The 27,078-nt window shown below is 40.7% G+C and overlaps 1 protein-coding gene across 1 annotated transcript in view; it reads right to left on the bottom strand.

The window, feature by feature from the left end:
• Positions 1-5,872: 5,872 nt before the first annotated feature.
• The window catches only part of LOC111570747 (ATP-binding cassette sub-family C member 4-like), a 43,302-nt gene continuing 22,096 nt past the window's right edge, over positions 5,873-27,078 (bottom strand). Inside the window, 19 exon segments of the mRNA XM_055008714.1 lie at positions 5,873-6,900; positions 6,997-7,131; positions 8,506-8,544; positions 8,546-8,618; positions 9,936-10,108; positions 11,041-11,141; positions 11,380-11,490; positions 11,583-11,728; positions 11,842-11,880; positions 12,646-12,786; positions 13,179-13,290; positions 13,574-13,720; positions 13,798-13,901; positions 14,528-14,565; positions 14,690-14,827; positions 15,539-15,739; positions 17,153-17,249; positions 18,639-18,725; positions 20,585-20,679. Of these exon segments, the coding sequence (XP_054864689.1) occupies positions 6,811-6,900; positions 6,997-7,131; positions 8,506-8,544; positions 8,546-8,618; positions 9,936-10,108; positions 11,041-11,141; positions 11,380-11,490; positions 11,583-11,728; positions 11,842-11,880; positions 12,646-12,786; positions 13,179-13,290; positions 13,574-13,720; positions 13,798-13,901; positions 14,528-14,565; positions 14,690-14,827; positions 15,539-15,739; positions 17,153-17,249; positions 18,639-18,725; positions 20,585-20,679 (2,067 nt within the window). The 3' untranslated portion in view covers positions 5,873-6,810.

Here is a 27,078-nt window from a genome sequence, read left to right on the forward strand (position 1 = left end):
TTTCCGGTTAAATTTAATTTGTAAATTTGTTTTTGGATTTGTAAAAGAGTTTTGTCGCTTGTAAATTTGTCTTGGAGGTTGTAAAAGTGGTTTGCATCTTGTGAAATTGTTTTTCTAAAATGTAAATTTGTTACAGAACTTGTCATTTTGTTTTATGATATGTAAAAATGTTTTTCTAAATGTAAATTTGTCTCAAGCTTTGTAAAAGTGTTTTGCATTATGTAAATTTGGTTTGCACCTCTCGGCCACCGTATTGTCCTCTATCCTCGATGAATAATATCGGGGATAGAGGACAACCCTAGAGCAATATTCTGCTTTAAGCCTTCCATTAATGATGTATTTACATTCGGCTGACCCAAAGAACCTGAAAAGAATGACCAAGAATCCTTTCCTGAAAAACTCCATTGATAATTGGTATAAAGTGCACAAGCATATTGGAGACACTTCATCTACTTCCCGCTTTGCCCCGATATGGGGTAATATACAATTCAGTGCAGGAAGGGCAGATGGTGGCTTTAAAATCTGGAAAAATGAAGGTGTGCAGAAAATAGAAGCTGTGTGTTGATAATATTCTCTAAGGGCAGCCTCCTTACATCTGAACATTTGCGCCAGGTGCACGATATTCCGAAAAAACATTTCTTCAAATATTTACAGCTACTGGAGAAACTCACTCACATGATCAAAACATAAAAATGTAATGACTGAACCACCACTATCATATTGAAAATGTCATTATTTAAAAGGACAGAAGCAGGTTTCTTTGTTTTACGAGGCCTTGAAGTGTCATGATAAAGAGTCTGCCACTGATAGGCTGGAAGCATGGCAATCAGATATGCAAGAATTGTATATCTGATTGCCTCTGAATGGGAGGCAGCATGTATCAAAGCCCAGAAACAAACTATTAATACCAGAATGAACTTATTACAAAACAAATGGTTAATGAGAACCTGTATCACACCAGTGAAATTGAACCGTTGGTCCCCTGACGTTCTAGATACCTGCATTAAGTGCTCAGAAGAAAAAGGAACTCTGATTCACTGTGCTTGGGAATGTCCAAAAATCTCCAAGCCAAACTGTGTACTTTAGGTATATATCCAGAAAACTTTAAAACAATCGACTCTGATTTTGGACTCCTGCCGGCCAGGAGGACGATATCTTTATCTAGGAAGAAAATGGACATTCCTCCGATAAGCGTATGGGTGAAGGAGATGGCATACTGTACTGTATTGGAGAAGCTCACTCACATGATCAGAGGTAGAACGGAGGAGTCTGAAAATGTATGGAAACAGCTGTTGGAATATCTTGAACAACAAGGTGCTGTGGGATGAACTGCTGAATGTTGAGCGTTGTGTCTGTTGTACTATTTTTTTTTTTTCCAAATGTATTCATTCTAGTTTACTTGTCTTTCTGTTTTGCCTTTTGACACCATATTGTCTGAATGTTTGTATAATGTTAAAATTTCAATAAAAATAGTGTTTAAATTTTTTTTTATCAAGATCTTAATTTCTAGGGCATCAAGGTTACAATTACTATAGATAAGGGAGATAAACTTTGCCAAATGTGAAACCCTGGGGCCTGGACCCTTCCATCCACAAAGTGTATTGGATTCTACCATATCTGGATAGGGTTCTGGACAGCCTGAGATCTTTGGAATTTGTAATTAATTTAGGTCCTTGACTTTGTTTCAGGTGACCTAATAAGAACCGAAAGTGGTAATAAATTGTGGTTGCATTAAAATACACCCCATACTCGGCTATGCATTTATTGGGATTAACTTGTCAGTTCAGCAGTCTATATCATCATCATCATATCACACAGTCTCTTTTTAAAACTGCCTACCAGTTTTAAATGTTCATACAATCAGACAATGTTTGAATTGCCAGTTAGTTTTGAATGGTGTACTAAACGTACAACTGCAATGTTGTGGAAAAAAGAAATGTTTACTTTTGTTTAAAATGAATATCAGTAAATCTAGTCAATGATTAATATAAACACGTTAATTTTCTTACATCACACATCCTGACATTGGTCTTCCACGTTTCTTATCCTCCGAGAAGAAACGTGGAAAACCAAGAAGGGCAGCTGTCCTCCTGTTCTGATTTGTGTCCTACACAAAGTTAGACAAAAGTGAGCTCATGCAATACTACAGTTCTTATGGAAGCTCACATTGACAAATTCACACTATACATACCTCTTTATCCAGGTACTGCATAACACTTTGAAGGGTCAACCTCCTGCTTGAAGAAATGGCTGCTTTATACAACTGCAAGAGAAAAAAAAAACAAAATGAGCTGCATGTTTTGAAAAAGATAATGTGAATCAATTTTTAACCTATCTGCATCATCTTATATCGCATGAGTGAGTAAGAGTGAGAGAAAGAGATATTTTGGGTCCTTCTACATGAAACTGCATTTACGTTATCAAGTATTTCTACAAAGAACCAAAAAATCTAGTACAACATTTAAAAAAAGACACAGGGATTGGATCTAACAAATATTTGATATTGTAAGTTGTATAGAAAATAAATTCCAGAATTTCAATCAATAAAAATAAATTAATTTCCCCAAATTTGCCTTTTACAAGCTCCCAAATTGAAAAAAAAAATGCTCCATTGTTTTGTTTAATGTGACAGTGAAAATAATCTATTTGGGACAAATTTGAGGGTGTCAATATGAGCTTAATGAAGCTGTCATTAGGAATAAGAATTACATCAAACCAGATTTTTCTGACCTTTTATGGAATAATCAATTTAATGACCACCAGATTAACAGTAGACTGTAGGGTAAGTAGTAAAAGTAGAGAAAGATAAACTAGACAAGCCACACAGTTCAGACAGTGCTGCACCCTGACAGAGATCTTCATCCCCAGAGCAGCTGCGGTAGAGGAGCTCTGTTGTGATAGAGCGAGCAAGAGGATGAATAGAGAGAGAGAGCGATGGTAGATAAACAGCGTGAATGCAAGAAATTCACAGTATTTCAGCTCGTTTCATTACTATACGCCGTACAAACACAAATGCCTCCCCTCAAACACTCGGACCATCGACAAATACGTTGACTATATGCAGTAAATATAAGCGTCCAAGTCTTTAGACTTCATTAACTTGTTATTTCACAAGTTAAAACTTACCGTGCAGATGTACAAATAGACAAATAGCGGCCCTTTTGATCCGGGGAGGGGAGGGGGGCTCAGTTTCGCGGGCATACCGGCACAACTTTAACTGTGTGCAAACTAGCTAGCTAACAAAAGGGTAACGTTAGCCAGAAGTTGCTTGCAGGCAAATGTTGAATTCCAAAGTTTTTTTAATTGCTCCTGTCACGTCGGAAGCATTTCTAACCTAAATGAACGCCCCTCAACTAAAATGTCCGCCATTGACAACAGTGGTGTAGTTTACTAATGCGCCATTTCAAACCATGATTAACGCGATGGATTAGCATAGAGAAAAACACGGAAATGTAGTCATATTCGCAAAGCTCTGTCAATGTGCTGATTTTATTCCATTTTATCACAGAAGAAACTGCCATTGTTATTAAATTTTATCAACAAAAACTCAAAAGCACTTTCAGAAGATAACTTACCTCCTCACGGTGTCTCTTCTCCCAGCAGAATGACGTATCCCTCCGCCCTGGTCAGTTGCACTCTGCTGCGTCACTTCGTCAGATTGCAGCTAGCTGGAAAAGGGTGTCCCTCCGCAGCTGGAAGTAGTCCGCCGCTGTTTTCTATATTGTTTTGTCAATAATTAAGTTGGGGTTGAAATACTGTGGTTTGTCCAGTTTAGACAACATGTGAGGTCGACAGTTCTTGTATATCATAGAGTTAGGGTTTTATTTTTGATTAATCCCAAGATTATGGTATTTCTTCAGCAGGGGAGGTGGAGGCGGAGGGGGCCGAAGCACCTGCCCCTTTGCTCCTTGATGCCCAAAGTGCCCTGTTGTCAAAGTTGTTTTTTTAAAATTCTATTTAATTTTGTTTTTATTTGTAAGTGTGTGTGTGTGTGTGTGTGTGTGTGTGTGTGTGTAAAAGTCTCTGAGGACCAAAATAATAAATAAAACTAAACTAAAAATAATTCAGATCTACCGTCGGTCGGTCACGTGATCTACGTAGACGTCCCCCACTGCTCTGAGGGGTCCAGATGTTCCCTGTAGCTCTGCGCTAGCGCCGCTAGTCTAGAAACCGGAGACCCGATGGAGGACATCAACAACCGATGGTCCTGATGGAGAGGAGGTTCTGCAGCGGGATTCGTTTATGTACGGTGTATTTTTGCAAGATGACTGATGAAGTGAGCATCCTGTGTGTGTGTGTCTGACTCTGCACACACACCTGTCATCAGTTCTAGCCGCTAGTTAACCACACAGCTTGTGAGAGGATAAAGTCTGCCAGGCTTCTTTTTGTTTCTGTATGTTTCTGTTGTCATGGGCAAAGTGCATCAGAGAGATGTATTATTTTACTGTCAGTGAGTTGCAGTGTGTTTCCTGTTTCTAGAGGCAATGAGACAGAGGTTATGTTATTTCACTGAAACTACATACATGCATTTTCACATAATTTTGGACTATTGCAGTATAAATACAATAACAATAATAATTAGAAGAATTTGAATTGTGATTTTCTCAACTTCTCATTTAAAGATATCAGTACTTGTTTATAACATTTGTATATATAGACAAATTAAATATAATATGCATAAATATAAAATATAAAACTTTTAGAACGTTGCTGTCTTGCGCAAAGTGGATAGTCAAACTGAATAAAAGTACAAATACATTTAAATACATGATTTCTATATCATTTAATTATTTTTTAAACTTATTATTAGCACTACGAATAATAAAGGGCAGATTATGAATCAGCACCATGGAGCAAATCCGTGGCTCTACAGTACATGTCTGGAAAAGGTATGAAATTTAAAAGCAAGGACTCCAGGAAGAGTAGCCACAGTTAAACAGTCCAGTGTCTAATGGTGATGTAAATTCAACTTCAAAATAATAAATTGTAGGGCCCAATGGTGACCACATCAGGGTTTGAACCACTGACCTTCTGATCAGTAGTCCAGAAATTTAACCATTGCATCACCACTTCCATGTTCGTGGATATGGGTTGCTACAGTTCAGCCAGTTATATTGTCAGGTATGTTTCTGGATGGTGTTTCAAATTGGTGCTCCATGTGCCCCCTTTAACTTTGAGCACCTGCCCCTCCAAAGGTCTCTGCACAGCCCTGATGAATTTATAAATTTATGTAAATGAAAAGTGACGCACAAATTACCAAATGGTTGTTTAAAGAATGGTGAAAGTGACAGCTCATTTAAGAATTAAATGAGACATGATTTATATAAAATTGTCCAGGGTGACATGTCTTCTCAGGAAACATCTACTGACTGGCCTCCTGCTAAATGTCTTCAATGTTCTGCACCAAACAGGACTAACTGCTTTGATGTTCTGCCTAAAAAAAACGTCCCAGTATTTAAAATACAGACAGTTGACAGAGAAAAACCCTAAATTAAGAATGGAGTGATGTTTTAAGATGGATATTCCCACCAAATGACGGAATATTTTTGGAGAGAATTATTTTCCGTAGGAGAAGTAAACAAGGAGAAGTAATGCATGCTTTGTTGGTTTTTCCTTCCTTCGTTGCATATTTGTAAGGATGGAGCAACATCCAACAAGTAAACAAGGAGAAATAATGCGTGCTTTGTTGGTTAATAACAGACATCTGGATGTTTTGTTGCATTCAGGCATATGGGTTCTGTAAAGCATCTTGAGACAATTTGACTGTAATTGGCACTATATAAATAAAACTGAATTAAGGTTTATTCATGAAGTGGAAGTTTTGGATCTTTTTTACATCTTCGAGAACAGAAAGACCCAAAGATCAAAGAAGTGTTGTTTAAAGCGCCTTTTATGTAGAATTTGACTGAACAAATGTACAAATCTGCAGTTAATACAACAAGTGTGAACAGATCAAAGTCATTCAACAAACTCCACATCATCTGTAGCAGCTGTTAAGATTCCCTCCTCCCTGTAAGCTCTTAAATCAGTGGAGTGGGAGTACAAGGACCACAGCATCTGTACGAGAAACTCCTTTTCAGACTGTTTCTAAAGTCCGGTACATGTGTGTCTGGATTAGTTTAAGGCAAAGACATCAGTGTTGAGAACAGACTGTTGTTGAAATCTAACACAGAAAGTGCTGCTGCAGTGAAATGTGTCTTCAGGTTCGTCAGTCTCGTGTCTGAATGAACTCACTTTCCTTTAGTCAGAGCAGTGATCTTCCTATAAGCTGGAGGTAAAACTTTAGCTACATCGCAGCCGTCCTCAGGTGATCAGCTGCTTTTCTGTCCTATGTAGAATACATACCTGACTAACATCACAGTGGTCTGAACGACGAACATTCGTGGAAAAGGAACCCAAATGCTGTGACTGATTAAGCAGCAACCTCAGGTAGATTTAGTCGCTGATTCCATGCTTCTCTGCTACCTGGACTCACAGATACAGATATTCTTTGAACGGTTAAATTTACACAAACTTGAAATAAGGCACTTGGTTTTTAAGGATTACGCGGCCATTTGAAAGCTATTCAACATGATAAATATGAAGCAGCAGATAATAAATATTGGTCTGCTTCAACAGTTTGTACAGCAGTGATTTCTCAGGTCTGTGAGCTCCAACAAACAGCGTTAGACTGTTTGGCTCAGATGTTCACTGAGGCTGCAGCCTCCCTGTAGGTCCTGAGATGCGTCTCCTCACCGTCTGTCTGGTGGACCGGTGGACGAGCCCAGCAGCTCTCTGAGGCTTCTGGCAGAGCAGAGACTCTTCTTCGGCTTACAGAGCCGTCTCAAAGATTACGATGTTACCGTCTGCCGTTTCTGCGTGTCCGTTTGGAACGTTAGCACGGCTTCGGTTGGAGTAAACCTGAAAAGATCATTTAAAAATTTAGTTTGACCGGAGATGGTGACAAAAGCTTATCACTTTTCAACATGTTTAGGAATCTCTGAGTCTGAAACTCACCTGCTCAGCTGCCGACTGCAGAGCTGCAGCCTCCTGTTTGCCCGTCTGCTGGACCATCTTATAAAAGGTCCCGTTTGGATCTTGAAGCAAGCTGTAAGGCTCGTCGTAGGCGTGGATCTCCCCGGCATCCAGAACCTGGAAACAAAGTCAGTTTTGATTGTATGCATGTTTTAAGTTGTAGTATTTAGCATTGACTTTTAGCAGAACAAGACGAGACCTCAGATAGTCAGGTCCATAAATGTTTGACTCTGTTCACCAGAGTGGATTAAAAATGAAACAATCCATATGTGCTTTAATTGCAGACTTTAGTTTGAGGGTATCAGGTGAACGGTGGAGGAACTACGACACATTTTATATGTAGCCTCCACCTTTTTAAAGGACCAACAGTAACTGGACAAACTGCTTCACAGTCTACAACAGCCTGAAGTGTCTGGGTTTGTCCTGGTGATGCTCTACTGCTGCTGTCTTCACTTCCTGCTGGTTCTTGAGCAGTTTTCTCTTCAGTTTAGTCTTCAGCTGGTGAACTGCAGCTCAACTGGATTCAGGTCAGGTGACTGACTTTGTTATCTTTGGTCACTCTGGCAGTAAGGATACACTTGACAAACAACTCATTAGGCTAAAACCCCGTCAGTTATTTATGATGAGTTGCACAATTAATGACTCGGCATCACTTCATCCTCTTTCAACACAAGAGCAGAGGCACTATGTTAACTTTATTTGGACAAATGTAGATATAATGTGCTGTGAAAAACTATTTGCCCCCAAGATTCCTCCATGGCACATGGTACCTTCCTCCAAAGACTGATCACAAACAGTTTACTGCAGTTGTTTCTGCCAAGAGACCAACCACTTATCAGGTTTAGAGGATCAATTACTTTTTCACAGGAGTGATGAATGAGAATCGCTTCCCTAAACTTCCTCAACTCTGGTATTTCATACAAGGACATAAGATTAATGCTTTTGGCAATAATCACTGAATTACCTACTAATATCTCTGTGGCCACAAGGGGGCGCTATTCCAACAGGATTGGTCATGCTGTGAATGTGGACAAAACAAGCATTTCTGGTCTTCTGTATTTCATTTCAGGTTCTGTTCAAGGTTTCTTCCTGTTAAAAGTGAGCTTTTTCTTGCCTCTGTCACCTTAGAGCTGCTCTGCAGGTTCATATGGGGTCTTGAAAGTGTCTTGAGAGAATCTGACCTGTAATTGACGCTATATAAATAAAACTGAATTGAAGTGATAAAGGTTTTCAATAAATTGCCACTTAAAAAACTTTATTTTGCGTTCTATGGGTTACCTCTGTTTAAAATTAAATACATCTAAATATTAGTTTGATGTGGAACATTTAAGCGTGAGAAATAAAATAAAAGCACTGTATGTTTATTCACCCTGCTGGAGAGGAACCTTCACACCTGTTGATCTTCAATAAATGTTCTTGTGTAACATCTGGGTGTGGTCTCCTAAAAGTCCTTCAGTAAACTAACATCAGATTACTATCAGAGTAACTCACCAGAATGCGGTCGCTGTCTATGATGGTGTTGAGGCACGGGTAAGAGGGTTAGTTTGAGCACGGTGCATTCTCTGAACTTGTCCCGTATCGTTTTCTGGATCAGCTCGTCGGTCCTGCAGCCACAGAGGTTTAACAATGAAGAAATGGATTTTCTTTGCATGTTAAGAAGCTAAGTATTCAATAAGAAGCTGACATGTTTGTTGCCCAACAACCCTCTTAAAGCAGGGTTGTTGGGATGTTTTGGTACAAAGTAGATCAAATATGTGGAGTATTCTGAGATGACGTGTTGTGAAGTGGTGCTCGAGAAATTAAATTGAAATGAATTATGTAAAACCACATTTATAATTCATTATCTAGCCAACAAAATCACCAGCACACCACTCTAGGTGGTGAAACTAAACATTTCACCTGGGAATCCATTTTAAAGGTTTAATACCTCCAGAATATCAAACCAGCAGCACATATACTGTTGGAAACCATCGGATGGAGGTCACACAAACAGTTCTGTCATCCATCACTTCATCCAACTACAGAGTCAATCTGACATTAGGACCAACAAAGACATTGAAAAGGCAGTTTGGAATTTCCTTTCTGCAAAAGATTGAAATGGAAATCCACTAACAAATGAGGACCCTGCAGCATTGTTTTCTTTGGATGCTTTTAGGACAGCACTGATCTGACAAAATAAGCCTCGTATGTTGTTCAGTTTCAACACGAAGACAACATGGAGGCAGCTTGTAACAACGATACTAAATATGCCCAATGATGTATAGACGTACATGTTTTTTCTTCATTCATTTACAGTTACAGGAATGTTTCAGCCCAAATACCACACTCATCTGAAGATTTTACACTTCTGAGTCTACAATTCTGAGTGACCAGTGTTTACATTTGAGCCATCTGATCTTTTGAGACTGCTGGAAAAGTTTTTCTCTGTGTCTTCATTAAATGTCTGTGGGAGTTTCATTTCAGGAGATACTGAATCCCTAAAACAGCTACTCAGGTAAAACACTTCATTGAGACTGAAAATACAAAAATTCTCACATCTGAAAACATGCTAATTACCAAAAAATCTGCCAAATTATTCTACAGAACTTAGTTTGCAAACAACAAACAAGTAAATTCTCAAGAGATTTCCTGAATTCAGTGTGAATTAACATGGACTGAATCTGTAGAATTCATTTTTCTTGTCTTCCGCGCTTGTTTGTTTCACGTTTTTTCTTTAAACCCGTGTTTGATGACATTGTAAACTGGAGGTAATAATAATAATGTTGCACACTTAGCAAAAACACACTTCAACATCTGTCAGGCCAGAATCTACAAACACTTTCATTTTCCGAACAGTTTGTGTGAGTCATCGTGGTTCGGTATGTATTGTGCTGTAACTGGTAAAATCATGTCCCTTTGACGCCCTCGTTAACTTGCAGTACCTGGGGTCCACGTTGGCCGTGGCCTCGTCGATGATGAGGATGCGGTTCTTCCTCAGGATGGCTCTGGCCAAACACACCAGCTGCCTCTGACCCACGCTGAAGTTGGAGCCCGACTCAGCCAGAACCGTCTCCAACTTACCGGGCAGCTCCTCCACCGCCGACTTCAGCTGCACCTGCAGGAAACGTCTCAGGGACTCAGTGACAAATAAACTCTGAGTGGTCTACATAGCAGAAAATAAACGTCTACACCGCTGTGTCTGGAGGAGTAAAACTCAATCCTACAACAAAGAAAAACACAATGGGCCTAATCTGTTTACAATTTGGGAAATTAAATCAAGTGAATTAGCAAACAACAGTTTCGTTATAATTGTTGTAGTTTAATATTTTTTAGGTACGATGTGCTAAAAGTAAAAGTTGATATAATTATGGCAAATGCTGTTAGACTGAAGACCAGAGTTACTTGTAAAAATGTACTTAAGGTATTCAAACTTTTACAAAAGCTTAGAAACATAACGATACATAATGGTGTAATATGCATGAAATCTTTTCCAGAGTCTGGGCAGAGAATAAATTATATTTACTGTTGATGACACGCAACAGAATTATACTGTAGAAGTTAGCAGCTATAATTTGACTAAAACATAAATACGTGGCAAAAGAAAATGATAGATACCCAACAAATGTGAACACTGTTTTTACCCCTGTCCCATAAAGCAGCTGAACCAGTGCAATAACTCTGGAACCTGTACATTTAGCATGGCCAGTGCAGTCTTGGGTGGGTTTGTGCAATATTTATTTATATATTTATTTTCAAACATATATAATAGATAATTGGCATAGTATATATCTATATATTTTTGATCTACATATTTTATCTTTATCTGTTGCTATCGTTTTATCCTACGAAGGAGATGCACTCAAAATTTCATTGTACATATGTCCAATGACAATAAAGGCATTTCATTTCATTGATTTGATTTAAACAATAAAATCTTTCAAGCATTTATGGAAATGAGTCAGATCCAGACATGTTTATAGATCCAGTAAGTATCACTTCATCCTACAGTATGTTCTAATAGGAGCAAAGACAACACCAGTACCTTACCATGTTCTCCACCTCGGCACTCTGCCTGACACCCCACTGAAACATGCCGGTCAGAGTGACGGCGTAGCTCAGAGCCAAACCAACGGAGCCGGCATCCAGCTCTAACAAGACCAGGAAAAAGAATTAAATCTTTCACTGAAAACATCAAATCACACCAGAATTCACTCTCCTCAGAAAGAATCTGCTGCCTCTTACATATTACATGTTTTAATTCAACGTGGAGCATTACAAAGTATCAGACACTGGCGACCCCTGGTGGTGGAACGCCAGTAAAGACACCGTGGAGGACAGCCATCAAAGTCTAGTGTTTGAAGTTCAAAGCTTAAAACTCTTCCTTACGGTCTCGGAGCAGCACGCAGCCGAAAGTGGTGATGGTGACGAAAACGGCGCAGATGAAATCGAGGCGGACGGCAAACCAGTGAGAAGTGGTCAGGAACAGGAACCACGCTTCTGCTCAGGAGGGAAAAAAAAGTCAGTGACGCTATAGGAACACAGAGCATTAAAGTTCAGAAAGACCTCAAAGTGCTGAGACTGAAGGGAACCTGAGTGTAGATCCTGATGGGCGTCAAACGTATTCTGGAATCTCTCCTCAGCCCCGAAGGCTCGGATCGTCCACAGGCCCTGAAGAGACGAAGACAGGTGGGAGAAGACGGGACTCCGAGCTGCAGGACAAGCAGTGAAGAGACAGATGTGTCAGAAGATACGACTTTTCATACAGCCTTAAAAACATACAAAGTCTTTTATCCCTCTGAACTCCCAACAGTTTTCTGTGTTTTTTACTCCTGTCCTGTTTTTACTCACTGTGGGTTAATTTTCACTGCAATACAAAGTCCTGCATCGCTATGGAAACAGAAAAAAACACATGACTGGATGTAGAAAGAATTAAAAATGTGACAACAGAGACAGAGACTGAGGTGGAGATAGATATTCACCATGACAGCACCTGTGTCACAGACAGCTTACTGTCATCAGCTCAGAAGATTATTAACAGCAGTCCCAACAGTGCCGGCCATATTAATGTGATTGTAGATCGCCTTTCTATGTACGTGTGTGTGTGTGTATATATATATATATATATATATATATATATATATATATATATATATATATATATATATATATATATATATATATACATATATATACACACACACACATATATATATATATATACACACACACACACACACACACACACACACACGTACATATATAAAAATATCTACTTGAACTTTGAAGTAAAAACAACATGCACCTCATTTCCCTCCATGTTTGTTTTACTTTGTGCCTTCACACGGACACTGACAAGTAAAAGTAAGTGAAGCTGGATAGACTCCGACCAGAAATTCATGTCTCCTCTTAGAAAAATGATTAACTGTCAGTAAAAGGACTGCCACTGTTTTGTTGATGAGCAGCAATCCCTTTCTTCTGTTACATTCATGCAACAATATGTGCAGAGGATTTATTAAGACCTCGTCTAACCTGAATGAAGTCCACAAAAGTCACACTCTGAGGCAAAAGCTGGTCCATCCCAAGGACAAAATTCCAAGGGAGAAACAGAGCAATGTGGTGTACGCAGTGCAGTGCAATGAGGAATGCTCTGACCTGTACATTGGAGAGACTAAGCAGCCATTACACAAGCGCATGGCACAACACAGGAGGGCCACGACCACAGGCCAGGACTCAGCAGTCCACCTCCACCTCAAGGAGAAGGGGCACTCCTTTGATGACCACAAGGTGCGCATTCTAGCCAGAGAGGACAGATGGTTTGAGAGAGGGGTAAAAGAAGCCATTCATGTCAACTAGAACGGCCATCTTTGAACAGAGGAGGGGGCCTCAGACACCACTTGTTCTCCCACTTACAACGCCGTTCTTAGAGCCCTCCCAAGGTGGTGCAGCCATCTGTCCCACTTGCAGTCAGGTGACCCCCAACCACCCTCCTAGAGGGCTGGGAGGGGTAACGACCGCCCATCAAAGGCTAACGACTCACATTAACACCTAACGAGTCTGTTGGTTTCGGGTCTTTGTCCACTTGTTTTTGCCACCACCCTCCTGGTGGATAAATATCTGGTACTCCCCACCAGGCTTTCAGAACTGAAGAAGCCTCTTGGATGAGAGGTGAAACGTTTTCGACTCACACGAGGTTAGTCCAGTTGCCATAACTTATGCTTGCTTGAGACTCCACAAAAGTCCATGGCATGTTGGAGTCCAGCTGGCCGATGTCCTTTGAAAATCTGTTTAAGATTCTTCCTGCAGCAAGACAAGAAAAAACACACTGTCAGAATATGAAAAGAGTAAGTTTAGCTAAAATATAACCTTATCTGGTCTTTAGAGAACATTTTAATTCATGATTGTGTATTGTTCCCTCATATTTTTGACTAATTAAAAATTCTTTGAAGAAAATCAACATTAACAGAACAACACAGAACAAACAAAAGGAAAAATACATCCAAAATTCCCAACTTCAAATGAATACTGACTGATAACTATGACTAAACATTTTCTCTAAACGCTTTTACAACCTCTAGCTTACCGATGGGGTTGACGTCAAAGAAGCGCACGGGGGTTCTGAGTATGGTGTTGAACATGCCGTTGTGCAGGGACTGTGCACACCTCACCAGCACGTTGAACAGAACCAGATTCCTCATGAAGCCAAAAATGATGGTGGCTCCGGTCAAACCTGGCGAGCAGAACATTCTGTTACAAACAAGTCAAAAACCAAACCCTGCAAGAAGAAAGCAACTGTTTACAGATTACCTGCGTAGATTCCCAGGTAGAAATCTCTGTCCAGCTCTTGGGTAGCGTTTTGTGCATTTGTGATGGTGGTGTTGAGAGCATCAAGCTTTTCTTGCTCGTCAGCCCTAAAATGGTACAAGGTTATAAACAAGTGTGGAAAAAACACTATCCAGTATGTGAAGTACACGGCGGTTCCTCGTCTATGGCGGGGGTTACGTTACACACACCCCACCATAGATGAAGATCCACAAAGTAGCCACCATATTTATTTTATCATTCATGTATATTTTAAGGATTTACAAACCCTCCCCACACACCACAGAGCAACACCATCAGCATTCAGATGTCGATGTAAAATGGGCAAGATGCTGAATGCTGCTGAACACGGGAGACAGAGGAGACTGATGCTACGGTCTCTGAGCCAATCAGAGCCCAGCGCTGTACGCAACGCATTTTATTTACATTAAAAATTCTTTTAATATGTTTGAATTATTATTTTTATCATTTTTATATTGTTTTACTTTTTTTTAGGTTAGAAAATGCTTATTTGACTGAAAAAATGATTAAAATAATCCAGGGTTTGTATGTCATTATTGTGGTTTATGTTAGTTTTACAGTGTTAGTAGTGCTTGTGTTTTATTGTGTTTTTGTGGTTTAGACAGCCTAGACAGTTTGGTGAAATGTTATGTAGTCAGGACCGTGAGTTTGATCACTTCCTGACACATTTTGTTGCTGTGGTTTTCATGCTTACCAGTAGGCCAGCCACCAGTCCTGCATGATGTATGCTCCCTAGAAAATAAATACACGGTTTCTGTATTTGATCACATTTATCAATTTATCTTCATCATGTCACTCCTGTTCTACATGTCCTCACTGAGGGAGTCCAGCGCCCTCCAGTGGACTTGCTGCGTACCTGAGCCAGCAGGTTGAGCACAATGGCAGCCAGCAGAGTCACAATGCTGGCTCCAGCTCTCAGGTATTTGACGTACAGCCTCACTCCAATGGTTCCCTGAGCTCGACTCTCCTCCGCTAATGTTTGCACCGGCTCTGCCTGTGAGGAATACATGAACAAGCGCTGTGATCAATCTGCAGCATGTCTGTCGTGCCACAAACTTAGAGGGACGGAGAGCAGAAATAGCTGGAGGAAGAGGGGAAAAATGTCAATCTTCTATTGCTGTTCTGTGTAATCATCTTCTTTTTCAATTATCAAAATGTTCATAATCTGTTTTAAAGTGAAAAATAAACAGATTTCAAACACGAAATTATGGACAAAAATAGAATACAAACAAGAACACAAATGATTATTCAGAACCAAGATGACCAAAAGGGCTTAAAATCACACTGATTCTTAGGGTTCAATCACTCGTCGTCTAAGAGTTAAGTAAAAAAAAATGCAGGCTTCGGAATCAAGGTTTTCTGAAACACTCATGTTTTATGTCTCGTGAGTCTATAGGAACAATAAGCTTGTATCTTTATCAGCATGGCTATCTGCACCACCGCCTTGTTTAGAGGCTGTAAATGCAGTTTTCCTCCTTTTTGCAAACATAACTACAGCCTTTGTGTATGAGGCTCTAGACTGTGGGTGGGCTATGCTCAGCAATACACCTGAACACCTCCTGAATAGACATTAGGCCCATTTCTGGTGAACAAGAAGACACTAATTTAATTCTGAACGTATCTCAGCTTCAACGTGTCTCTTGAGTCGGTGTCGTTTCTGATATCTGCAGCCGATGGGCTAATTTATTTTTTTTGAGATACCAACCAGCAAACTGTCTCCATCCATGACTGACTGGACGGAGGAGGTCTGGGAGAGCACAGAATTCTGGGACAGAGTTCTGCTCCTGGCAGGGATGTCTTGGGCAGGCTGCTGTTGCTCGTCCTCCTCGTCCTTCTTCAGCAGGGAGGTGAAGTCCACTCCAGACTGCTGCAGCTCTGTGTATGTTCCCTTTGCCACCATGTGACCCTGACATAAATACAAACACAGCGTTAGGACACACTGTACAGCAGTTAAGTGTTTACAGACCACAGCCAACACCTGAACACTGTCTCATCATGTATACACAAACTGAGACAGGTTTATGGTCACCACATGTAATTATGCAGGGATGCTAATTTCCTGAAACACAACATTCAGTGTATATTACAGTGGAAAGTACAAGAATTTGTGCATTTCCACTAATCTACAAACAGAAGTACGATTGAATTCTCTGCCAAAAAACCCCAAAATCAGGCATCCACTGATGGATTTAACCCCGGTGTCGTCCTGCGGGTCAAAATTAACCCATTTTAAAGGTTGAAAATGTGGGAAAAAAAAATATTTTCACAGTGAAACTTCTGATGTCCACATTTTCAACATTTTTGGGAAATCTCTGAATATTTTTTGGTGGAAAAAAGAAACGTTAAAAATGTTTCTTAAGAACATTGACGCATAAAAATCTACCAAAATCCAGGGAAATTTGCTGGATTTTGGTTGATTTTTATGTGAATGTTCTTTAATAAAATATTACAAATTTTACTGATATATATGGAATCACTTTAGATATTTTTATTAGATATTTTATTTTTTGAAAGATTTTTACTCATTTATTGACAATATTTACACATTTTTTTCTGGGGGATTTTTTTAAAAATAAAACTTTTAAGGAATTATTGGAATTTTCTTTCTGAAGGTTTTGCAAATTTTCAGAAATTTGGGGAATTTTTTTGCTGAATTTCTGGATTTTTTCCAGACAAGAAAACAATATTTTTTGGTGCCCATAAATGAGGACAACAAGAGGCTCAAGACCGACTGGTTTACTGTTACATGAGTCTTAAATTGTTTGTTTTCCTGATGACCTTTATATTGTTTTGTTTTTATTGTTTTTATCTATTATTATTGTTTTTATCTCTATGTACAGCACTTTGACTGAAAGCACTTTATAAATTTTTTTATTATTATTATTATTATTATTATTATTATTATTATTATTATTATTATTATCATTATTATTATTGTTGTTATAATTATTATTATATTACCCATATAGAATTTTATATGTTGTTAAAATGACGTAAGTTTAAGAGCGTAGGAAGTGTTTCTAAGAGTGTGGGGAGGGTGTATAAAGCCTTAAAATACATATAAATAATACAATAAATATGGTTGCTACGGTGAGGAACGTAACCCCCGAGATAGACGAGGGACCACTGTAAAGCTACATCTTCCTCTCCGTCTGTAGGCAAAATGCATTGACAAAAATGAGTAAAAAGAAGACTGGTGCCATCACAAGTCTGCACAAACACTCACGTAACCAAAATTTGTCTTCCTTGTTAAAGTGAAGTTGTGTACACAGCTTTACTTGAAGGTTGGACACACAAAGATTTCTACACAGACACCGACCTCCTTGAGGACAACGATCTGGTCTGCTGCCTTCAGGTACTGCAGCTGGTGGGTGACCAAGATACGAGGTTTGTTCTTCAGCAGCCCACAGATGCACCTGACACATGCAAGCAGAACAAGTCAAGATGTTATCAGCTTTCTTCTTTAGTCTGCACATCTAAACATGAACAGAGCAGCAAGTTATGGTAGAATGAGAGATAAAAGTGAGATAAAAATCAACAAATATCCTACATCTCTGCTTGCCTCCGTCTTCCCTATCGTAATTGTTATGTAATGCTCAGAGCTGCTGCATTACTCAAGAGGAAGAGTATCACAGGAAGACTGGGGCCAAGTTCAATGGTCTTCCGGACACTGGCAGCACCACACCTCTTCCTGGCTTAGTTCAACTCATGTAAACATTCTCTTGATCTTTGTCTGTTTTCACGTGAGATGCACACATGACAATGCAACGACAACACTATTAAATAACCAAGCACCGCTGATATCCATCGCTCAGGTTGAATAAATGTGGGAGACCAGCATAAAGCGGAATACAAAGTTAAAAGCTTACATCATGTCCAGTAACACTACAGACACATCTCCACCCTGGTTTTACTAGAACTGTCTCCTACTGTGATCAGAAGCTGGAAGATTTTCTACATTTTTCCTTTGTTTTAGTGCAAAAAAATGTTCGTTCTGAAAATGTTCACATTTAAGGAATTATCGTTTTACAAAACCTTATGAACAACCTGAAATTTATTTAGAAAAATTAATTCATTTTCAGCAACATTCAGCCTCAGTTTATCATTTCCACATTACAACTTCCAGATCACAGAGTGTCTACAAAGGAACACAACATTTAGTCACAGCTATCTGGAACTGAATGAGATAGTATTTCACTTTATGATCAAATGACAAAAGTCAGGCAAAAAAAGACAAAAAAAACCCCAACAAAAACAAGACAAAATATTACAAAAATGATACACAAAATGACAAAAACAAGAAACAAAATGACAAAAAATGAGACAAACATGAAACAAGAGACAAAAAAATTTGACAGAAAGCAACAAAAAAATGGACAAACGACAAAAATAAGACAAAAAATGACAAAAGCGAAAAACAAAACAACCAAAAAATAGACTAACAACATAAGACAAAAAAAACAACAAAAACAAGACAAAATATTACAAAACAAGACATGAAACGACAAAACAGCAATGAGCAATCTGGTATTTTATTTTATGATTAAAAGTTGTCAAGGTCTAGAAATTATTTTAAATGTAAAGTTTCACAAATTGACAGTTTTCAATTAATGTCTTGTCTGTAATTTTTACACTTTATAAAGTCATCTTGCGGGCCGGCTTTGACCCTCTGGAGGGCTGGTTTTGGCCCGTGGGCCGCATGTTTGACACCCCTGGTTTAGATGTATGAAGGGAATAGAACCAGTCGGACTGAACGGGTCACATGGAGAGAGACGGAGAGTTTGTGTAACTCTAAAATCACTCACTGTTCAAAGAGGTGTCTTCCAACCTCGGCGTCGACAGCACTTAAAGGATCATCCAGGAGGTAGATGTCTGCATCCTGATACACGGCTCTGAAAACAAGCACATCATCTTTTAGACATTTACTGGCAACATGTGGCTACCATATTATGTGAACTAGGGATGGTAACTGGTTCATTTCCATCAATAAATTAATTGACTTAACCCTCCTGCTGTCCTCATTTACAGACACCAAAAAATATTGTTTCCTTGTCAGAAAAAAAACCCCCAAAATTCAGCAAAAAAAATTCCCCAAATTTCTGAAAATGTGCAAAACCTTCAGGAAGGAAGTTCCAATAATTCCTGAAAAGTTTCCCTTAAAAGTTTTATTTAAAAAAAAAAAAAAAATCCCCCAAATTTGGCAAGAAAATTCCTGTAAATATTTTCAAAAAATGAGCAAAAATCTTCCAAAACAACTTCTAATATTCTCTTAATATTACTCCAACAGCACCGGTGTGTTTCCTCTTCGTGTAAACCTTTGTCTTTTGGTTTACCATGTTAGTAAGAATTGTCCTTCAGGGAGGAAAAAGTAACACCTGATACGCTACTGATCTGAATCAACTGGTTTCAGTGGAGCTTGCAGCCACATGTTGCTTTAAATCAGCACTCGGCCGCCTTTAGGATGATTTGTTTACACTCAGTCTATGGTAAATATTGTATTTAAATGCAGCAGCCTTGTTTCCTGGAGTCCTAAAGCTTTAGAAATGGCTTTGTAACCGTTTCCAGACTGATACATGTAAATTGTTCCTGAATTTCTTTGGATTGTGGCATTTTGTTGCAGCTTTTTGAGATCTTTTGGCTGAATTCATTTAGTCAGACTGGTTCTATCTCTTCATTGAACAGGTCTGGAGGTGATCAGGCTTGGGTGTGGTCAGTGAAATTAAACTCAGTTTCAAAAAAATGTGATTGGTCACAATTAATTCATGATTTAACAAGGGGGGCAATTATTTTTTCCCCACAGGGCCAGGTAGGTTTGGAGAGGTTTTTTTACCCTTAAAACATTAAATCATCTTTTAAAAACTGCATTTTACATTTACTTTGGTTATCGTTGTCTAATATTTAAATTTATTTGATGGTCTGAAACATTAAGTAGGGGAAATGTTCAAAAAATCATTCAAAAAAACAAGAATTCGAGAAGGGGGCAATACTTTCACGGTACTGTAGGTGCAAGCATGACAAATGTGCAGTATGGAAATAAAGGCGTTAATTTTTTTGGCCGTTTCTCCTTTATTACAGTTCACAGTGGAGAAAGAGACAGGAAACGTGGGGAGAAGAGCGTGGGAAGACATGCAGTAAATGGCCATGGGTCGGACTCGAACCCATGACCGTAAACAATAGCCCTTGTTTAAAGTCGCTCGCTCAACCTGTTGAGCTACAGGGGCGCCCAAAGGCTAGATTTTTAGCATTTTTTTTAAACAGTTCCTCATGAGTCCCACAATGTCAGAGAAATGCAGTGCTAAATTGGTGTACTGGTACTCTTTAAAACTCCATGCAGCACTGGATTTTAAACCATCCAGTCCAGGAAGTGTCCTATCAGGGAAATAACAGCAGCAAAGCTCTTAAGCTTTGGCAAGTAAGATCCTCTAAACATGACAGCCTTTAAGATAACTAGGAAAAGTTTAATACTTTAAGACTTTTTGGAAACATTTCTATGCCTGTCATAGAGACACTCATTAAAGAAAGGCAAAGAAGGACACCCAGGGTATATTCACCACTGCTGTTTGCACCCTACCGACTCAACTATTGCTTTATTTAATGTTCACTGAAATGACTCCTTCTTAACCCTAACTTTTGATCTTAATGCTGTTCAGTATATAATTACATCCTCCTTTAACGACCATAAATAAAGGTGGAACATTTATCTCTTCATATAGTAAAACTCATCCGGCTTTCTTTACACTCGTCCTCGTACCTCGCCAGGTTGACTCGAGCTTTCTGTCCCCCGCTGAGCGTGGCTCCTCTGTCCCCGATCAGCATCTGGTCTCCATCAGGGAGCAGCTGCAAGTCCTGCAAAGACAGAGATCAGAGCATTATTACTGCAGAACCCACAGGCACTAATACTCGAGAAGTTGTAGGTATGACAATGTGAGGCCTTTTCCTCCCAGAGTGTCAGCATCACAGTGACTTTTCTTTATACAGTCTAAGTATTTTTGCTAATATCTGACAGTAGGAAGGCGACAAAAATGGGATGAAAAACAAGCTGCAGAAAAATGATGCCACAACCTCATGGTTTGGAAAACAGTTTGATTGGTCATGATTTATATACTTGAGTCACATATTATCATTCTTTCTAATTAAGCATCAGTACAACAGCACAAACTAAAGTGTGTGTGTGTGTGTGGGGGGGGGGGGACACATTATTTAACTAAAATCAAGACGTAATTGTCATGTTTTCAATCACGCTAGTGTGCTCCTACTGTCGAAAAAGGCTACTCTGCATCTGCTACAGAATATTCTAAGTATAGAAACTTGACATGAGGTTTAATCGATTATAATTTAGGTGAAATGTTTAGTCAATTATTCATTTAGCTCACTGACTGACAGCTGAAAGTATTTTACTAAGTGACTGTTTTAGCTACTGTTCAAGCAAAAGCTTCTTAAATGTGTGTATTTTCTGTTTTCACTGTATCATTTCTTTTCCACATTTCCTATCTCTGGATTTTAGACTGCTAATAGAATAGTAAGACGTGGAATCCTGGGGCCAGTAACCTCCTAAATCAATCAAATTAATTAATTAACTATCAGAGAATTACTGGACCAGCTCTCCATCTAACGGGTCCGGTTCCCGTAGCCCATATGGTACAACCCAGATGGGATCTGAGGAACGTTTTTAAGCTGGTAAGCGAGAAAATTCGCCTAGCTTCTAACTGCCTCCATCCAGACGCCTATCCTGCTTCCTCTGATAACTAACTCAACTGAGTAGCCACTTTCCAATGGTCAAATTAATTACCAGTCACGTCTGTTAACGGCAGCTTTTCTCTCATCGGATTCTGCACTTGGTAAGTTGCTAGGTTTAAATTTAGAGGTTAAGGAATGGATAACCCCAAGGATAAGTTTAAAAAAGGCCACCCCCGGCCCCAACGACTAGGCAACCTGACAGAACCAGTTTTAGATGTAATGCACACAGTAACCTGACTTTTTACAAACTGAGAAGATATATGTGGTTAATTCATCATCATGATAAAAATAAATAGAATTTCCAATCTGTTAACTCTAATTGCAGGATAAATGCTTTATTATAAAATTTCAGCAGGAAAATAGCAATAGCCCATAAATCATCAGACAACCAATTAAACATTAATTCTTATAACAATCCTCTAATATGACTCCTAACTGGAACTATGCTTTTATCTAAGAAGAGCAATAATCACCCAAACTATGTAATTTGGAGGGGGAGAGCAGACGGGGTGCACAAACCGGCTGCTCACCTGAAGACCGACGCCCCGCTGGGCTCTGCTCCAGGGAGGAGGTGGAGAGAGAGTTAGATAAGATAAAGATAAAGTTCTTTATTTCTCCCCACTCCAGGGGAAATTTACATTGTTACAGCAGCTTATGTAACAGTAGACATAGTGATAAGAATAAAATAATAATAGAACAATAGTAATAATATTTACAATATATACAAGGGTGACAGATGAGGGTAAAGTGGCTTAACAGAAAAAATAAAAATAAAAATAAAGTTTAAAAGTGCAGAGATGTGCAGTGCAAGAATGTCAGTGCAAATTTTATGGTTTGGGGTGGTAATGATATAGTCCAGTTTATGTTAACATCAGCCAGTGATGCTGATGTTGTAAAGTCTTATAGCAGATGGGATGAAGGACCTGCGATAGCGTTCCTTCTTGCAGGGTGGATGTCTCAGTCTGCTGCTGAAGGAGCTGCTTAAAGACCCCACAGTGTCATGCAGTGGGTGAGAGGGATTGTCCATGATGGATGTGAGCTTTGCCAACATCCTCCTCTCACCCACCTCCTCTATGGAGTCCAGGGAACAGTCCAGGACAGAACCGGCCCTCCTGACCAGTCTGTTTAGTCTCTTTCTGTCCCTTTCAGTGCTCCCTGCTCCCCAGCAGACCACTGCATAGAAAATAGCAGACGCTACCACAGAGTCGTAGAATGTCCTGAGCAGAGTCCTGCACACTCCAAAGGACCTCAGTCTCCTCAGCAGGTGGAGACGACTTTGGCCCTTCTTGTACAGGACCTCTGTATTGTGTGTCCAGTCCAGTTTATTATTGAGGTGAACACCCAGATATTTGTATGTGTCCACCATGTCAATGTCCAAACCCCGGATGTTCACCGGTGCAGTCCGGGGTGTCCTCCTCCTGCTGAAGTCCACGATCATCTCCTTCGTCTTACTGGCATTGAGCTGCAGATGGTTTCGCTCACACCAGTCCACAAAGTCAGAGATGACCGTCCTGTACTCCTGCTCGTCCCCCTCAGATACACACCCAACAATGGCTGTATCATCGGAGAACTTCTGGAGGTGACAGCTCCCAGAGTTGTAGTGGAAGTCCGATGTGTACAGGGTGAAGAGAAAGGGGGAGAGCACTGTCCCCTGTGGGGCCCCCATGCTGCTGATTACCACATCAGACACACAGTCCTGAAGCCTCACGTACTGTGGTCTGTTGGTGAGGTAGTCGATGGTCCAAGCAGCCAGGTGACAGTCTACTCCCGCTCCTTCAAGCTTCACCCTAAGCAGAGAAGGCTGGATGGTGTTGAAAGCACTGGAGAAGTCAAAGAACATGACCCTCACAGTGCTGCTGGGTTTCTCCAGATGAGTCAGTGATCTGTGCAGCAGGTAGATCACTGCATCATCCACTCCAATGTTCGGTTGGTAGGCGAACTGCAGTGGATCCAGATACTGGCTCACCTGGGGACGGAGGTTCTTGAGGACGATCCTCTCCATGGTCTTCATCAGGTGAGAAGTGAGGGCCACAGGTCTGAAGTGGTTAGGCTCCCTGGGGTTCCTGGTCTTAGAGACAGGAACCAGGCAGGAAGTCTTCCATAACAGAGGAACCCTCTCCAGACTCAGGCTCAGGTTAAAGATGTGCAGCAGCACCTGACAGAGCTGGTCTGCACAGTCTCTAAGGAGTCTGGAGCTGATTCCATCAGGACCTGCAGCTTTCCTGGTCTTGATCTTTTTAAGTTCACTTCTCACCTGATCAGCTGTTATGGAGAGGCAGGGGGAGGGTGGCAGGGGGAGGGGTGATGGTGGGGGGTGAGACGAGGAGGGGTGATGGGGCTGTATGCGGAGTCCGGAGGTGGTAGAAGACGGGGATGGGAGGAGGGGTGCTGTTGGTGGTGTTGGTGGTAGAGAGCTGAGGTGTGAAGAAGGAGCTGGCTGGTCGGTGCTTTGATGAGAGGGGGGAGGAGTGGGAGCAGAGTCAGATCTGTTAAAGAACAGATTCAGCTCATTGGTCCACTCCTGGCCTCCTGCTGCAGCTCCCCTCTCATGGCCTCTGCTGTAACCAGAGATGGATCTCAGGTCTCTCCAGACCTCCCTTGTGTTATTGTCCTGCAGGTGAGATTCCATCTTGGTCCTGTAGCTGGCCTTGTCCGCCTTGATCTTCTTCTTTATCTCCTTCTGCACCCTCCTCAGCTCCTCTTTGTCCCCAGATCCAAAAACCCTCCTCTTCTCCTTCAGCAGGGCCTTCAGTTCCAGGGACACCCAGGGTTTGCTGTTAGAGAAACACCGTACTTTCCTGGTCGGTACGATGTTCTCTGCACAGAAGTTAATGTAGTCCGTAATAGTGTCTGTCAGTGAATCAATGTCCTCCCCGTGTGGACCAAACAGCACATCCCAGTCTGTGGTCTCAAAGCAGTCCTGCAGCGCCTCAGTGGCCTCGTCAGACCACTTCTTCACATACCTGGTGGTGGGGGGTTGTTTCTTCACCATAGGTATGTAAATGGACTGCAGTCTCACCAGATTGTGATCTGATTGGCCCAGCGGGGGGAGGGGTGAGGAGCTGTATGCATCCTTGATGTTTGCATACAGCAGGTCCAGGGTTTTACTGTGTCTGGTATGGCAGGTCACGTACTGGGTGAACGTGGGGAGAGTGGCAGAGAGCGATGCATGATTAAAGTCTCCTGAGATGATAATAAGAGACTGAGGGTGAGATGTTTGCAGCTGGGACACTACACTGTGGATGAGTTCACAGGCTGCAGCCGCATCAGCCGAGGGAGGGATGTACACAGTAATGGCTATTACATGTGAATACTCCCGGGGCAGATAGAACGGACGCAGACTGACCGCCAGTAATTCTACATCCTTAGTGCAGAGCTGCTCTTTAACGCTAATGTGTCCAGCATTACACCATCTCTCATTCACATACATCGCGAGGCCCCCACCCTTTCTCTTACCACTCTCCCTCACGTTCCGGTCCGCTCTGACCAGATGGAATCCGTCCAGAGTTAAAAGTGAGTCCGGAGTGAGTTCGTTCAGCCATGACTCCGTGAACATCATGAGGCTGCTCTCCCTATACTCCCACTGCAGCCTGGTCAGCGCCGTCAGTTCTTCCATCTTATTCGGGAGAGACCTCACATTCCCCATAATCACAGATGGAACGGACGGCTTGTAGCGTCTCCTCTTCTCCCGACGCTTCAGTCCTGCCCGGCATCCTCTCCTCCTTCTGCGGAGCTCAGCTGGGATGTCTGGTCTCTCCCACGACGGCAGCCTGGCCTGGCTCAGCGCCAACAGCTGTTCCCGACTGTAAACAATGGAGCCGTGGCTGAACGGTTCACCAGATGCGGATTTAAAAAGTTCCGAAAACAGTAGTAAACAAAGTAGGGAAAACGCTATTTGCACATCCATGTCTGTCCCGTACAAAAGCGTCACCCTACTTGCTGAAAAGAAAAACTTAAAAAGAGAAGAAAACTACAAAAATAACTAAACAGACCTAAAGTTAACCGGAGCTGCTGTAACTAGCTGCCGCTGGCACGGCGCCATCTTGAAAAAAAAAAAAAAAAAAGTTCAGTCCCCATTTAGATCTGCTTGTATCCTTTATGTTGTTTGGCCCAATAAAAGCTTTGTTATAATCCACTCTGGTGTTAATCCTTTGGAAATAATACAGTTCAGTATGTTCCTTCAGTCAGTGTTATTTTTAGATCACAGTCTTTCGTAATCCTCCAACAGTGCAGAAGGATCAGTCCTTAAATCCATAATTCCCGTGGAAAAGTTATTCCTTTACAGATCATGATGAATTCTCTTCCAAGTTACGTGGTAAGATCCCCCATGCTCAGAACATTGCTGCCTGGCTTGCATCCAGCGACTACCTCGTAACTCTCCCAACTCGTGTCTTGATCCAGTGCATTTTATAGCAAACTTCTCTCTCCAGAATTTACATATGCGATGTCAGTATCCAGTTTGCATACGTGATGACAGTACACTTTTAATTTACATACGTGATGACAGCATTCATCCCCCTCCTCACTCGTGCACTGCTCCCACCCACCGACCTCATGGTCTCTGCGTGCTCTGGAGGAACCAAAACCTTGGACTGTTTTGCCCTTTCACCCAGTCTCAACTTTCTATTACTGTATTTGTTCCATCCACAGCTAAGAGCAGACCTCCGGTCAGGGAACAGGAGCAGCTAATGTCAGCGCCTAATAATCACTGACACCACACTGTACATCTCTGCACAGTGCGCACAGACTTACGCTAAAACCCCCAAAATATATTCAGTTCATTAACTTTTAAGGTGACCCAAGTTTGTCTTGTCTCCCAACTTCTCGCTTCACCTCCAAGTCAACAACCTCCCAATTTCACAGGGTGATCAAACTCTTCTGTAAACATCTCTATTTCGTAGTAATCAAAACCTTAAAAGCATTTCCATTCTCACAGTAATAAAAACCTTAACACATCATCTCTCTTGGCAACCCCAGACCTCACTTCCTACAGTGAGTTGCTGCCCCCATGTGGTTACTCCCTATACCAACATTATAAAAGACAAGTATTAAAATAATCAACTCCCCACTCCTCTGATTTTTACACTATTCAAAATAAAGATTGTATAAAAGAGACATATTCAAAAATAATCAACTCACCACCGTTCCCGGTGAGGTACGCTTCTGATTTCTACACTGTTTCAAATAAAGATTGTATATATTTAACAAATATAGGCATTTGGTTAGTTTACACACATTTATTACGTTAGAGCATGAATTAATGGTAAATCACAGGTTATAATATCATACTGTGCCCCCTCATTTATCTGTTATTCTGCCAGAAGCCAGCACCTATGGCTGACTCGGGGATCTCATACCGCTATGATCTTTGACAGACATTATATAGACAAAACAATCAGCTTAATTAATATGATAACAGACTATTATTAATTAACCATTATTTCCATTCCTGAAATTGTACCACTATTTCTAAGCCACTAAGATCAAATATGACAGGTGTGCCTAAAA

The sequence above is a fragment of the Amphiprion ocellaris genome, chromosome 24 (assembly GCF_022539595.1).
Source record: "Amphiprion ocellaris isolate individual 3 ecotype Okinawa chromosome 24, ASM2253959v1, whole genome shotgun sequence".
NCBI classification, from domain to species: Eukaryota; Metazoa; Chordata; class Actinopteri; family Pomacentridae; genus Amphiprion; species Amphiprion ocellaris.